General features: G+C 41.4%; 1 protein-coding gene across 3 annotated transcripts in view; it reads left to right on the top strand.

Moving 5' to 3' along the window:
• The window catches only part of necab2 (N-terminal EF-hand calcium binding protein 2), a 95,101-nt gene that overhangs the window by 51,080 nt on the left and 28,833 nt on the right, over nt 1-15,188 (top strand). Inside the window, exons 8-9 of one of the 3 annotated variants that reach the window (XM_069172700.1) lie at nt 4,759-4,838; nt 10,104-10,136. In XM_069172700.1, the coding sequence (XP_069028801.1) occupies nt 4,759-4,838; nt 10,104-10,136 (113 nt within the window). Of the gene's footprint in view, nt 1-4,758; nt 4,839-10,079; nt 10,137-15,188 lie in introns of all 3 variants that reach the window. The other 2 variants (XM_069172699.1, XM_069172701.1) reach the window with 2 other exon arrangements.

Raw genomic sequence — 15,188 nt, 5'->3', positions numbered from 1 at the left:
ATTTACAGCAAAGACAAAAGAGCTCTGAGCTGCAGACGCAGGTCGGGAAATATTTCTGCCGCAAAGTTAACGGAGAATAAACTCTGATAAACTGTCGTCACATTAACGGCTATTCAGCAGCAGAACGGCCGGACAGTCGCTGCAGCTGAAGGATAAAGTGCAGCTTGATTGCAGTCTTTTCCCGGCTTGTTTGGTCTTTGTTCAGCCTCCATCGTCCGATGAGGTTTATAAAAAGGTGATCTGAAAAAATATATTTGTCTCTTTCATAGACGTGGCACATACTTTGTCTTGTCTGCATGACTGTATATAAAAATGTAAGCAGCGTCCCAGTCTTAGAAGTGAAGTGCCTTAAATTGCAATACCAGCGAGGGCCACTAGGGGCGGGCTAAAAAAAAAAAAAAAAAAAAACCTCCAGCTCCATAGACTCCCATTCAACTAGTTCCCATACATAAAGCGCTTCATAGTGCTTTATATATCCTGACCTTCATCATTTTTAGTGCTATCATGTTATAGCCTATACTATGGTTATGAAGCATAACTGCACTATATAATAAATGCAGTTAATAAATATGATAAATATATACTTCATACTTTAGATCAAAGTGCCATCTTATGTTTATATTCTGTTGTAAAATGTTGTATTATTCATTATATGTTTGTACATAATTTATCAATTCATTGCGTTCATCACGGTGTCACACGAGTAATAACTGTTGTCATACAAACACATCAATAAACCCTTTTCCCCTTTTAATATTTACGTTGATGCGTCTGGACTCTAAAACATGGCGAAGATATAAAACCAGCCTTTTTTTAACCCCCCCCGCCCTCTTCCCCTCCACCCGGCTTATAAACTGCAGCACCGACAGCGGAGGTCCTTGATGTCGGCCACATCTGTCTTCAGTCAGGACAAGTCGATTGATTAATGATCCTCTCTTCCTCACCTGTGACGTCGCCTTGAAGTTTTGTCATCGCTCCTTTTAACGTTCATAATATCACGTACGGAACGGCGCCGATCGGAGAGCCGTTACCGAGAACGAGGGAGGCAGCGAGAGGAAAGACAAAGCAGCGAGTGGGAGACGATAAAATTTAATTAAATTACAAAAAAAAACAAAGAGAAAGAGGGGGAAAGAAGTTAAAAATATCCTCCGCCAACTTTAAATCGAGCATCTCGGGCTATAATGTTGCTGCTGTGTGCGCGACACTTCGGTGCATCGCTGCTCTAAGTGCAGCTGTCACTTCGCTGCACAGATTTAATTGTACCTGAGCTGCAGTTTATTGTTCGGTGCTTTCTCAGGCATTCACCTGTCTGCGTTCGTGTACATTTATCCACTGAAGGAACATGTGTCCTGAATGTGGAAAACATGGGTGTAGATTCTGTGACATCATCCGTATGTCCCGCGACTTATTGAAGTCAGATTTTTGCATCGAATCTGCTTAATTTTACACCGACTCCGACTTCCTCTCCAAGTTTAGTTTGTGAACTGTTGTTCTGAAGTCTCAAGTTCGGTATTTTGGTCGTCACCATCTTGTGGTTTTTTTGGAGCAGGAAGTGACCATATTTGGACGAGCTGGGAAGGAGTGAGCGGTGGACCTGACTTGATATGCCCCGCCCACCTATAGCGGAAACCTGACAGGACCACAGGCCTGTCAGTCAAACAGACACACCCCCACAAACACGGCTTTTTTGAGTGACTTTAGCAAATGACACCATAATTACTTGTGGAAAAAATGTATTGACTTTGTATTTCCTGAGAGAAGTTGAATGGGAGTCTATGGAGCTGGAGGCTTTTTGCAGTCGACCTCTAGTGGATCTCAGTTGTTTTGCAGTTTCAGGCACTTCCACGTCGGCTTCACTTTTCAGACCACAGACATATACAGTCTGTAGGTAAAAGGTATGAAAAAATTAGGCAGGTGCGGAAGTACCTTAAGCTGCAATACCATCGAGTGGAATCAATTTTATATATAGTCTTTGGGTGGTGTACTGTCATATATATGTAGTTATTTTCATGTAAATATGCAGCAGAATTCAGTCAACTCCACATCGTGTCCATCCAGCTGCACCAAACATCATGTGACTGTGATGGATCAGAAAAGGAAGTTGCCATATGTCCTTCAGTCTGCTGAGACAGATGTCTGTGGAAGTATGAAACACAAGATGGTAATTTATGCCAGTAAGATATATAATGTACAACACGCTGCTTTGCCACTCGAGTGTGGATTATTCCATTCACTGCATCTGGTGTCATAAACAACAAGCTGGTGTTACTTATTAATATCTGTAGCACTGTTAATTATGATAAGACCATCAGCGTGAAATATTAAATGTTTAGAACCACCAGGATGATGCATTTATCAATGATGAAGCTGGAGATGGTCTGAGATGGAAGTATATGAGGAGGGCGGGAATGCCCTCGGTGTGTTAATGTAGATACGGGAAATGCCGGCCTGCTACTCTGTTACATACCTGTGGTCACAAAATCACACGCAACACAAGTAAACTTTGCTTTACTTTAAATGTAGTCGTCAACTGTAGCGTTTCGTGTGTGACTAAGCTTCACGACGTTTTTTGGCTCTGCAACTGAACAATAGTATAGTATATAGCAGCAGTTGTTCTTGAGTATTTTCTTTAATTTTGTAGACTTAACTGGTGTAATTTAAAAGATGAACAGCAGAGAACCAGACCGAACAAACATTTTTAACCTCAGCTGCTCATTCGGAAAGACGGTGCGGCGACAGCAGATCTTTTTCTTTTTTTTTTCATGACTCACGTCAACATGTTTAAATACCGGCTAACACAGAATGGAAAGTTAAATTAGGTGAATGTTGAATAATTCGAATCAGGTTTAATTGAGGAGAAAGTCAACAGAGACCCCCCTCCCCAGAACATCCCCACCTCCCTCGCCTCGCTGCTAGATTCGAAGGCTGTAATTCCTCTCACACTTCTATAATTGACCGGGCCACTTATTTCCTAAGTCCATCGAAATGACCGCTGGGCTTTTATCTTCAGCTGTCTCCATAGCTACAGACTATGGTTTATTTGATGTGTGTGTGTGTGTGTGTGTGTGTGTGTGTGTGTGTGTGTGTGTGTGTGTGTGTGCGTGTGCGTGTGTGTGTGTGTGTGTGTGTTTAGGGTGGATGGAGGTAGCTCTTAATTGACTGGCTGTTAAAGCTTTTAATGAAGAGTGGGCAGCCTGCTTTCCAATTAGCTGTGAGGGGGCCATCAGGGGATGGAAAGAGGCCAGTAGCTCAGGGGAGGATGAGGAGGAGTGGTTGGGTGGTCGAGGGTGGTGGGGGGGGGGGGGGCACAGAGGGGTAAGAGTGTGAAAGGAGAGGCATTCGTCCGGAGTGGCGGAAATGAGAAATTTCTAATTGTGTGAACACACAAGTAAGCAAACATCAACGTAGACGGTGAGGATGAGACCTAATTCCTAACTGCACTTGTCTCCATAGCAACCGATTAATACTTAAAGGCTCTGAGTGAGGTGGCTTAATATTAAGACATTGTAAACACGTTCATAATGAGGTTGAAACACTCATTATTACCATAAACAACAGAAGAGCGTTACAGTGAAGAAGGGAGACGCTACAATGTTTGTTTTTCACAGACTACTGGGTCCGATTTGATGAATCTTCACTGGATGGTTGTACAGCTAAAAAAAAAAAAAAGAGAAAAGAGGGTGGTGTAGACTGTATACGGAAATGGGCGTAGGCTCCTGGTCTGAGGAGTGACGCCAAATGCACAAAGTGCTTTACAAGTGCAATACCACTGAGGGCCACTAGGGGCTGGTTGCAAAAACCATCTGTCTCCAATAGACTCCAATTCAGAAAGCATCTCTCATGAAACACGTCAAGTGGCCTCGGCCTCAAGTTCCTTCGTCAAGCTACTAAGTTTTATTGCATACTCGTCTTAGTTGGTCTTATTTGTTTTGAAAAATGATTTAAGTGCTTTATAATAGCTCATAATATTCTGTGTTAATGTTTTAAAAAAAACAAAAGCTTTAATTTTCCAATTAAGACTGTTGCAAAGAAAGTTTAATTCTTAATCTTTTAAACATGAATGTCCATAATGTGAGGTAATGATTACTGATAACGAGAAATTTAAAAAACATAAAAGTAGATGATGGACATGCTCCTCTACCCCTTTGATGTGGTTTTGTTTTTTTTGCTAAAAAAGTTAAAAGAAAATTCTCCAAAGTGAGCCATTACTTTTAAAAACCAAAGCTAATTAGGAGGAACCCTGTGTGGTTGGGGATCCTAAAATCACACTAGAACAAGATCCAATTAAAGCGAGCACCTCAAAGGAGTTGCTTTTCCCGTTTGTCCGTTTCTTTACTGTCTTTGAAACGGACCAAGTTCATCACCATAGACAGATATAATTGCCTATTTATCAGCCTCTCTGAAACTCCCACTTTACACATAATATGTTGGCTGTATGCAGCGTTAGGTGGTGCAATTCTTTGTGTCAAGTGTGCAGAACTTAAAGCGTAGCTGTGCTTTTAGTGTCTTCGCTGCGGTTTATCCATCACACATGAAGCAATCGGGAAGGGCGGTGCATTAACTGTGACCAAGAGGTTGTGGAGGGCAACGTAAATGATTTAACTGACGGGTGTGAGAGCTAAAACAGAAATAGACTGACAGGGGGGGCGGGGGGGGTACGATTTCAATATGTGTGACATGTATTTGAATAATTGTAAACCACGTGTGATCTTACTGTTTTATTCAGTGTCTTGAGATCATGTGTGTTTGTGTTTGCAGGTGCAGTGGAGGTGAGGAAAGAAGGTCTGGAGGCTCAGATCAACCGCCTGGCTGAGCTCATCGGACGACTGGAGAACAAGGTAAAAAAAATACACCCAAAAAAATATATATATAATATATATATATATATATATATAAGTTTTAACTTATTTTGACCATTTAGAAAGAGGTTGCATTGATTAACATCAATTCTCTGCAGGTTTATTGTAGTCTTAACCTCTGCAACCTCGATCAAAGCCCATGTTTTAGAGGATCAGGCAGCATTTGGTAGTTTTCTTGCTGTCAACAAATCTCGTGAAAAGATCTGATCTCCGAAAGCTGTTAAAAACACAACCGTGAACCACACCGTGGTTTCTTCATGCCAGCTATGGGCGCCGTCGCTTATTTTGCAAGAAGTCCGTCAACACAAGCGAGGCCGATGCGGAAGTGACATAGTGTGCAAAGTGCTTCCAGATCTCAGACAGGAGTTAAAACTAATTGGATAAACTGAAAACAATTAAACATTTAAAACAATGTCGGCAGGTTTTTGGAAAATGAATGAGCCTTGTTTATTTTTGACCCTTAAAAAAAATACATTAAGAGTTAGAACAAACTCTGAATCACTGATCTCTAATCATTTTGGCTTGTGACCCTTCAATGTCTTCTCAAGCACTCTCATTCAAAGGTTAAATATTTCTGAAGTCAGATGAGTTAAATCAAATCCAATTTATTCATCATTATCTTGTGAATACTGAACACGTTCGTTGAGGTCTTTATAGACCATAAGAAAAAACAACCGCCACATTCTTGTACTTTTAATGTTACACTTTATCTTGCAAGACCCAGTTTTTGTGGAGGTTTGTCTTCGCGGTCAGACCATGTGAACAGATGTTGTGATCAATACATTCATCATAGCTTGGTTGTACATTTCTCTCATTTATACACCAGTGATTCTGTTTGTTTGACCGTTATGAGACAAATAGTCACTATTTGAGGCCAAAATACTGAATAAAATGTATAAAAATTCATTTACGATCATATTTCAAAGAAAAACAGAATATAGTTGTACATGCAGGAAGACTTTGTGTGAAGGGATAAAAATGGTCTGCTTTTTTTTTTTTTCTGCTTTTTTTAAGTAGGTTATGATAAAAAACTGAATTCAACCCTGAAGCACTGCTGGTAATTTTTATATTTTCATCCTTGAGACCACTCAAACTCTTCTGTCTGCTTCATGCAGCTCAAAGACAGCGATCTTGTCTTATTTTTTTTGTTTAACTGTCCAAATTGTCAGCATGTGAAGGATTCGTGAGTTTGATATGTTACACTGGCCAAATTGAGAACAAAAAAAAAGAAAAAGCAACACAAGAGAAGCTGAAAGTCGGCAGAAGCTGAAGAGAAAGTGAGAAATGGAAGCCGCTGGGGGGTTAACGAGGATTTATGGAGGAGTCAATTAACACTAAGTGATTGAGAGGAAAAGACGGAGGAAGGGAGACATTCAAAACTATCACGCAGTGTCTTTTTCATCATTTGTAGTCGCTTTCAGGGCTTGAGAGGATGCTTCTTCATCCTCCCTCCTCCCTTCACCCGTTCTTCCTCCCCTCTTCGTCCTCTCCGTTCCTCTGCATTGCTTGCGTGTCATCCAGTACTGAGCATGTTCAGGCTAATGCAGCCCCAGCAGACTCGGCTGTCTTCGGGAGAGCGAACCACTACAGTAGAAAAGAGAAGCTAAGAATAACTAAACACAATGCGCTGCCACGGGGGAGGAAGAGGAGGGAGGAGTGAAAGGAAGGGAATCGCATTAAGAAGGAGGATGGGAAGACGAAGAAAACGTACCTGTATCACCAACAACTCCTCTTAAGATGCAACCTTTCACCCCCTTTTCACCTTTGACGGTAATCTAATACACTGCTAACCAATTGCCCGGCTTTAAGTAGAAGTGTTTCCCCTCGGCCGACCGGCCTCCAGTGTGGCAGGAGTGATTGAAATGCCTGTCACTAAATAATTTCCCCACCTATCACCTGAATGACCTCGGTGCCCTCTGGAGAGCCCGGTACTCGATCCGCCCCGGAGGCGGACTTGTTCACAGGAACTGTGGCGCAGAGCCAATCTTCTCACGTTTGATTTAAACTCAGTGAAGTCTGATTTTCAACCCTTTTAGAGCTCAATAAGGAATAATTTATGCTCTTTATATTCTGACCGCCAGCTATTCATTAAAGCTTAAAATGCAAAAAGAAAAGTAGAAATGACGGTGAGGGTGCAGAAGAGCTCCTACATACATTACACTAAGTGTTTTTGAATTACAATAGACTAACCTGGTTAGTCCTAATAAACCTAATGGGCGTAGACCTTGGGCTAATTTTGAAAATATTGGAGCAGCCTTCAACCAAATCGGCATCGACCACCACATGACGAATGTTGTTCACCAAAACTACGCTTTGAGTCTTGTGTATACCGTGATGCTCTTTTTTTGGAGGTCTTGCTGCTTTTTCATACAATTTTCCATGTTGGGGACAGATTTTATTTCAGAATAGAGAACAAAAGAAAGTGCCTGTAAAATTACCCCTCACACACAATGGGAGAAAATCACCTCACTTAGAAAAAAAAAAAAAGAAAAAAGAAATAGGTCACCAACCTTTTATGTTGGAAAGTGTGTTTTCAGAATAATGAGAGCTGCAGAAAAGCACACGAATCGGCATTTTCTGCTGGATTACACCTTCAGAAGAGCAGCAAGAAATCCCATCGAATCAAAGCACAACCCGGCTTTATGGAGGCGTCTTCCATATGTCTTTGTCTCTCTGTTTGGCTGCAGTATTACCTGCATGGATCTCAGTATTACCACTCTGCAGGTGTCTGGGCAAAACAAAAAAATGATATTATCATACCACCTCAGAGTGAATCATGAATTGTTTACTGAATAGAGAATGATGTTGTACCTGGCGAGATGAAAATAGTGCCTCGCGTTGGAGCCGCCGCTCTGTGATGAAACACTGGAAATCCTATTGCCCGTAAAGCCTCCTCAAAAGAGGGAAATTCATGCTCCCTCTGGTGTTCGGTCTCACTGTGAGATCCTCCCGCTCTCTTTCTTCTGACAAAATATCATTATTTCTGGCTTTTCGAGTGCCGGCAGACCAAAATAATGTGTTTCTCCCCGGGAAAATATCAGTCTGAAGACGATGGGCTCTGAGTGTAGCTGGTAAAGACGATACTGAGGCTGAATACTGACAACCAAAATTACACTGGTTACTTTTCATTTTTTATTTTTTATTCCAGCAAAAATAGTCAAATGTTTTCTTGGATAACTTCAACGTCCTTTAATGAGAGATTTTCAAAAGTGGATGAACGACAATTGAGAGAAAAAATGAGAGTGAATATTGGACATTAATTTTTCCCATTGACTCAAACATGATCCATAGTTAAAGCTAATGTTGCAACTTGACTGCGGGACGTATAAATGTCAAGTTAATGTGGTTATAAATCAGCATTTTGTTTGCTAGCTTCCCAAAGTGGCCCAAAAAAAATTGAACCGCAACTTTAAGAAAATGCACACAAAAAAAAGCACAATAAAATACAGAAAACGTTCAATAAATGCAAACAAAGCAAATATTATAAAGTAAAACAAAATAATCTGATTAGATACAGACAGATTCATCCTGATTAAAAAGTTAATATAAGTGAGAAGCAGCTTAAAAACGGCCTCAAATGGTGATTTAGTTCTGTTTCTCCAATAAATTAAACGTCTGAAAATGTTGTCACTTTATCACAGTACAGTATTACAGTACTAGTATTGCGTGAAGTATAAGTATAATCAACGGGTTTGTATTAATGGCTTTAATTACTTCCCCTTTTTGTGCTTCGTCGCTTCACCTGCGTCACGTGACCTTCTTCTTGCACCCTGGTCATACTTGCGTGTACTTTTCACGCCCAGGGCGAGGCAAAGCGTGACACTGACACGGTATCCTGTGCCGGGCTGGACTGACGGCTGCTTTGACGGGTCCACATATGAAACAGCTGTTTAGTTTAGTGTGCGTAGTAAAGAAAACAGCAGTTACGTCTTTCATGTGCTGAACAACCAACAACAACACAGCGACTTCCATTTCAGTCCAGCTGCGAACGAGAAATCGTTCGTCCTGGGACTACGTGTGTGTGTGTGTGTGTGTGTGTGTGTGTGTGTGTGTGTGTGTGTGTGTGTGTGTGTGTGTGTGTGTGCGCTGAGCCCGACCCCGTTGCTTTGACTCCCCCTGCTGTGTTTGGTAAAAGTCTCCGTTCGCCTCGGAGGTCGCAGACACTATTCAAACGGGGGGAAACTCATCAGTCACCTCGGTGACAGAAACCCGCAGCGTTCACAGAGATTTATTAAAACAGGTTGTGTAACTGTGAGCAGCGAGAGCGACGGACAAACCTAAAAATCAATGAATGTCTCGTCATCTTTTTACACACATAAAACTCGACTGTCAGGCTTTGCTAATATCTCGTCCGAAGAGCGTATTTGAACTTAACCGTAGTTTTAATTGTGTCCCTTTTTACTTCATTGACCTTTTGCTAAACCCCTCCACTGAAGCATGGGGCTCTAATAAGAGTAATACTCATAATCCTAAGAGCTGGGAGGGCGGTGTGTCCTTTTTTTTCTTCTTCCTAAAACCAACAACAGAACAGAAAATGTGAAAAGAGGAAATTAAAGTGCAGCTGATTCATTGTCGTTGGACTTCTAACTTACAATTGTGATTTGAACAGAAAATACCACCTAAGCATGTCCATCCTGTCAAAAGGTGTGTAAAGAAGTTGTTCACATAAAAGAAGCTTATTCTGCTGGTTTTGGGTGGAGATCAGCTATGTGAATAAATGTTACGAAACATGAGTAGTAGAAGTATCTAGTTGTTGTTTTTTACATCCATTTGAAATCAAAGAGGTGTGCTGTGTCGTAATAAAAAAAACTTGACCGTCAAGTAAAGAAGGGGGCGGGGCTTCACTGATGAACAGTCTTATGTTGCACACTTGCTTATGATTCCCACCTGTCGCTCCTTCCTCATGATGCTCAGTTTGATTTTGCCTCGTATATTTACATCTTTCAAGCTGAAATAACTCAATGTCTTTCATTTTGTGCTTCTCTCTCTTTTTTTGTTTTTCTTTTTTTTGCCACGCATCCACTTCCTCTCTGATTCCTCCTCTGTGCTGCCAATCTTTTTCTCTTTTTGATGCCTGCCTCCGCTCTGTCCACTAACACCTCTCGTTGTGAGTGATTAATGTCGCCGCTTCGAGCTGTCGTTTTTGTCGTAAGCTGCTGTCGTTTGGTCTCGTTGATTGACATGTTGCCGCCGGTGTTGTTGTTGTGCTTCTCCTTGCAGACGGTCTGGTTTGATCTGCACCAGAGGCTAACAGACACAGATGGCACCACCAGCGCAGTAAGTAGACGAAGCACTTAACTGAATCAGCGTTTATACAAGATGACCCCGCAGCACACGGCCTCGGGGTCCCGCATCGCTTACTGCTGCTGATAACCTAGAAACCACCGCTGGAAAAACTCGGGCCTCCAAAAATATGCTCGGACCAAAAATAATCACAATTTCCGTGTCCAACTCACGGACATGATTTATGAAATATGTCCCAGGAAATGTGTGTGTTTTGTTTTGTTGTCTCGACGTACATAATTTATACATGCTGAGTATTATCCGGAAGAGTTCATAAGAGTCTCACGCTATCTTGGGATATCCAACACCCACAGAGAACGTAAGAAGCTTATCAGCAATCCGAGCAACACGTGCAGCATTTTTGGAAGTGTGTGATCCGTGATAGCGATCAGCAATTCACGTCGGAAAAAAAACGCCGTAAGCAGTCTTTTGTTTTGTTTCGTTTTTTCAGGCCGTAGGTTTGGATTGAAACGTATATCAAAACATTTGCAGTCGCAGAAGCTCAAATATTCGACACCGTTTTTCAGATATGATTCTAACCGAGGAATCGTAACGTGTGCGCCTGCAGTGAAGTTTAGATAAGACAACAATAAAAAAAAAAAAAGTCAAAAGCTACATGGAGGTTCGAATGCCTGGAAAAAGCCAAAAGCGATCTGTCTGATCGAAATGTGGATTTATTGTGGTCTTGTGTAATACATGGAGCTACATGAGATGTGAAAAGCTTCCTGCTGTAAGAAGAACTCGGGTGTCTGTTATATATGTTGGAAAGTGGTTTAAGATTGTTTACTTCACTGCATTGATTCTCACATGTAAAACTGCCGCTGGTATGAAGTTACAGTTTAAATTACAGCAGAACAAGAAACAAATGAAGAAAAAAAAAATCTCTTCCTGCAGTTTATTTATACATGAAAAATCCCTCGGCACCTGTCGGACCCGTTCAACTTTTATCAGGAATCACGAAATACAACTCTACAGCGACAGAAATATACATAAACATTCTTGTCATCGGAATTAAAAAGCCGTGTCAACTTAGTTTTGATTTATAAATCTCAGTCGTTGGAACAATCACAAGCCTCATGCTCACTCTCAGGATTAGCCATGAATAGAGTAAGATATATTCATATTTCTTCCTGCTCTGACCTAACCAACACTCACAAAAGCATTTTGCTACTCAGGTGTTGATTTTGACCAAGCAAGGAAACCTTGGAGCTCCGACTCACGAGGGTTATAGCTTCTCCTTGCACGTCATGGTGCTGCGCACAGTTCGCGCACAACAGGAACAGTCTCTGAATTTTTTTTGCCTCATTTCAGCCTGCTAGCCTAAATCCATTTTTTTGTCTTATCCATATTGATTTTTGAAAGTGTGGACCTGCAACCCAGGTCCTAACCACATTTGGAAGTGGTTTAAAATGTGATTGCAATCGGATTTCTACAGATGCATATCAGTCCAGACGCCACGCTGGCTCAGATTTATTGATAACGTAATTTTCAGACAGAGTGAGCAAAATCTTTGCCACCGCTAGCAGAGCTATCAGAGAGCGGAGGGTTTGGCGCTGTGGAGGACAACGAGGAATAACAGTCCGTGGACAGAAGCTGGAATAAATTGTCTGCTGCCACATTTTGCTGGTGAATCTTGGGGAGCCCCTGATCATTTGGGCCGCTGTGCCTAAGAGTTTATTAGTAATAGGAAAACCACGTGTACACTGGACTGAGTGCATACTTTCCCACTGCACATTGGTAAACAAAAAAAATTGTTTTTTTTTCTTTATGCATATCAGAAAGTTAAACACCAGATCATCTTCTGTCTGCAGGAGACCAGTGTCATAATCACCTTCTGCACTTTTACCCACAGCGGTCGAGCCACTTATGGCTCCCCATTAGTGGTTGGGAAGCTGTGAGAGCCCTCAGTGATTTGCCCTGTTGTCATGACCACAGACACAAAAAAAGGTTTAATATAAAAGACTCCTCGCACGCAACGAGAGGGAGAAGTTTCACGTTCTGGTTTGGCTTTAAAATGCATCTCCATGAAACAAACTTAAAACCCTCAACATGGTGCCGTTACGTAACGACGTGAAGACAAAGAGCAGGAACAAGTATGCAAATTTTCATGGAGGAACGAGTGAAAATTTGAAAGAAATAAAGGCGTAGTGACTCTGGATGCAGTCGCGAAGAAAAACATCTCCCTAAAACACTCCGAGGCAATTAGAGGAGTAGCTAGTGGTAATTACTTTGCAATCCAGGGTCCGTTTGGCTGTTAGATGGCCTGCTTTACAGAACAAAATAAACACTATCCAGTGGGGACATTTTTAATTTTTTTGCCTTTTGAGGTAACTGTATTTGTACATTCACACAAAGCTACGTTTTAGTTTTCGTCTTTTTAAGCCTTTTAATTTTTGTTATTTTCATCGTAAGCACACAAGTATTCATTTCAACGTGTTGTAATGGAAAAGTTCGTTTACATCACAAAAACAAACATGATCAGACTTAACTCCAGACTTTTTCAGTCGACTAGATGTCCTGAGTTTTCATCTTCACGTCTTTAGTTGTTACTGTGTTCAGATACGCTTTTATTTACGACCTTTTTTCACTTGCACTTAAACTTGTCTTTCGTAAAGGCACTCATCTCTTTACAAAGCGCAATTACAGTGACGTCTTTTCGCAGATATCAAGAGTAATTCTTGATCTTGATATTTCCAAAGATTGTGTTTTGAGCGAGAGACTTATTCACGCTGTAAACTTACTTCATCTGGTGACGAAGCTAGTCACTGATTGTGTAGCTGCTCTGTGCTTTGCTCTCTAATGACTGTGCGTAGCTGTAGTAGACTGATGATCTGCTAGCTTTACTTACAGAGTTTGCGCTGCACCTTTTTCACTTACTTTTCTGAAAGGAGTTCCACAGAATTTTTTTACTCTCCTGTAAAATCCTGTTTGTTACCATCGCGTCTAATCTCAAAGCGCCACACACGTTCTACTGCCGTTCATGGTGGCTGTCAAAACAGCTTTTATGCGCATTACCGCCCTCCTCTGGAGGCAGAAACACATTATGACCAGGTGTTGGTAAAAACAAGAAAAACATTTTGTTTAGATATACGATAGTTGGAGAAACTATTTAGTTTTTTGGGGTTTTATTGTGGTTTTTTTTAAATCCTGACTCATCCCTAATATTAATCGCTGATCAAACCAAGTATTCTATGTGCACAACACAGCGTCAACATGGGAAACGATCGGAAAGAAAGGAGTAGGAATCTTAATGTCCCCAAATATAGTAACACAATTTGAAAAAAATTATTCTCTCAACAGTGTGTTTGTCAATTACATATTTTACATACATACATAAACATTGAGCATTAAAAAAGCAGCCGCCGCAATGTACAAAAAAAAATACTAAAGTAAAACAGCACAACTGCGTATCTTCTTTCTAATATATCATTTTTTTTTCTGCCTGTCACGTCCTTCTGTTATAAATCAGTACAGATCATAAATGTGCTCCATCCACCAGACATATTCTATTTCCTCCAGTTATTTGCATCCTCTCTTGTACGGAGACACGCTTCACTAATTACACACTAGCCGTTGCAGGCTGATGATAAATGTTCATAATAAATATGTCCTGTAGTTCCTAAACTCGAACAAAGATGTGACACAGGTAATAAAAGCAAAACAGCAAGAAATACCCCTTCATTCTTTCCCTTTATCTCACCCTCTCACCCTCCAGCTGAGTGCAGCGTCACCTTTGGAGTGTTTTCGGTCCTCAGTAACAATCCTCTCCTGCCTCCGAACACACATTTCTTTCTAGCGGAAGGTCACGCTCCGCATCACTTTTACATGATTTCACCGCCTCTATCGCCTCTGACTTTCCACTATCCACCAGGGGAAAGACTCATATGTGATTACCCATCATCTCCTCTCCCCTTTCAGTCCGCCTGTCAAAGCAATCATCCGTCCTCTCCGCGCAAAGACACCTCGCAAAATGACTGAGTCGCATGACCTCACGGGGTCGGACCGTAATAAGATCCTACTGTACGCCGCACGAGAGATGCAGAGATAGTTGGTTTTTTTAAACGCAGTCGTGGAGCTGAATTAGCATGTGCATTTTACCTGTAGTGGACACTTGTGAGCGGCGAGTAGGTGCCGACAATGATTTGTGTCATGTGAAGGAGGTAAATCAATCACAGGCTCTGTATCCTCGCCGAGTCTTTTTGATCCCTGAGAGGCACGTCAGGAAAGAGAGGGGAAGCAATAAAAGTGGATGAAGCCGGGGCCGAGAGAATACAAGATACGAGGAGAAAATATCAAAGGTGTGAGCGGCATATGCGGGCAGATTATTGAGTAATAAAAGAAAGATAATAGAAAACGAGGACGGGGACTGAGAAAAGAAGAGAGGCCACGGGGACGCGAGTCTGGTTCTGTTTTTACAAAGGGATGTTTTGATGTTTTTTCAATCTCCACAGTACTAATTTGTCATTCTTTTACCCCTCCTCCCCTCCCTCCCTTCTTTCATTGTTGCATGCAGGGTCCTTGAACTGCTATGTTTATCCAAATGAAGCACATAATTAACCAGAAGGCTCTCAGCAAAGAGCACAAACCGACGCTCAACTATTTTCCGTCTTGTAAAAGCCGCAGCCTTTGAATTATTGACCGTCTTCTAGGTTTGATTTTCATAGAAAGAAGATATCGTGGGGATGGAGGGAAGTTTCACGGCTGACGTGGACCATTTAGACTGCCCACCAACACAGCCATGCTATTTTCTTAGATTTCTGATCCAACCAAAATTAAGAAGTTTCACCAGAAGGAGGACATTAGACCGTCCAACAGTTATTAAGACATTTTTTTCAAAATCACAAATGCATATTTAATTATGGAAAAGTTGGGGGATAACCAACGCTATTACGATTCATCCTCTGGGAGCCGCAAATGTCTGTACACATTGTTGGGCTAATTTACAACTAGTTGTTTCACTAGATAAGTATAAGCTGAATTTACTGTAAATCATTTTACGGGATGCGATGAAAACGTTCTTAGACTGTTCCTCTTGTGAACAAACGG

Source organism: Embiotoca jacksoni, unplaced genomic scaffold (genome assembly GCF_022577435.1).
Source record: "Embiotoca jacksoni isolate LCO1_2020_lvr unplaced genomic scaffold, fEmbJac1.0.p SCAF_55, whole genome shotgun sequence".
In the NCBI taxonomy this organism is placed as follows: domain Eukaryota; kingdom Metazoa; phylum Chordata; class Actinopteri; family Embiotocidae; genus Embiotoca; species Embiotoca jacksoni.
This window is presented reverse-complemented; position numbering and strand designations above follow the sequence as displayed.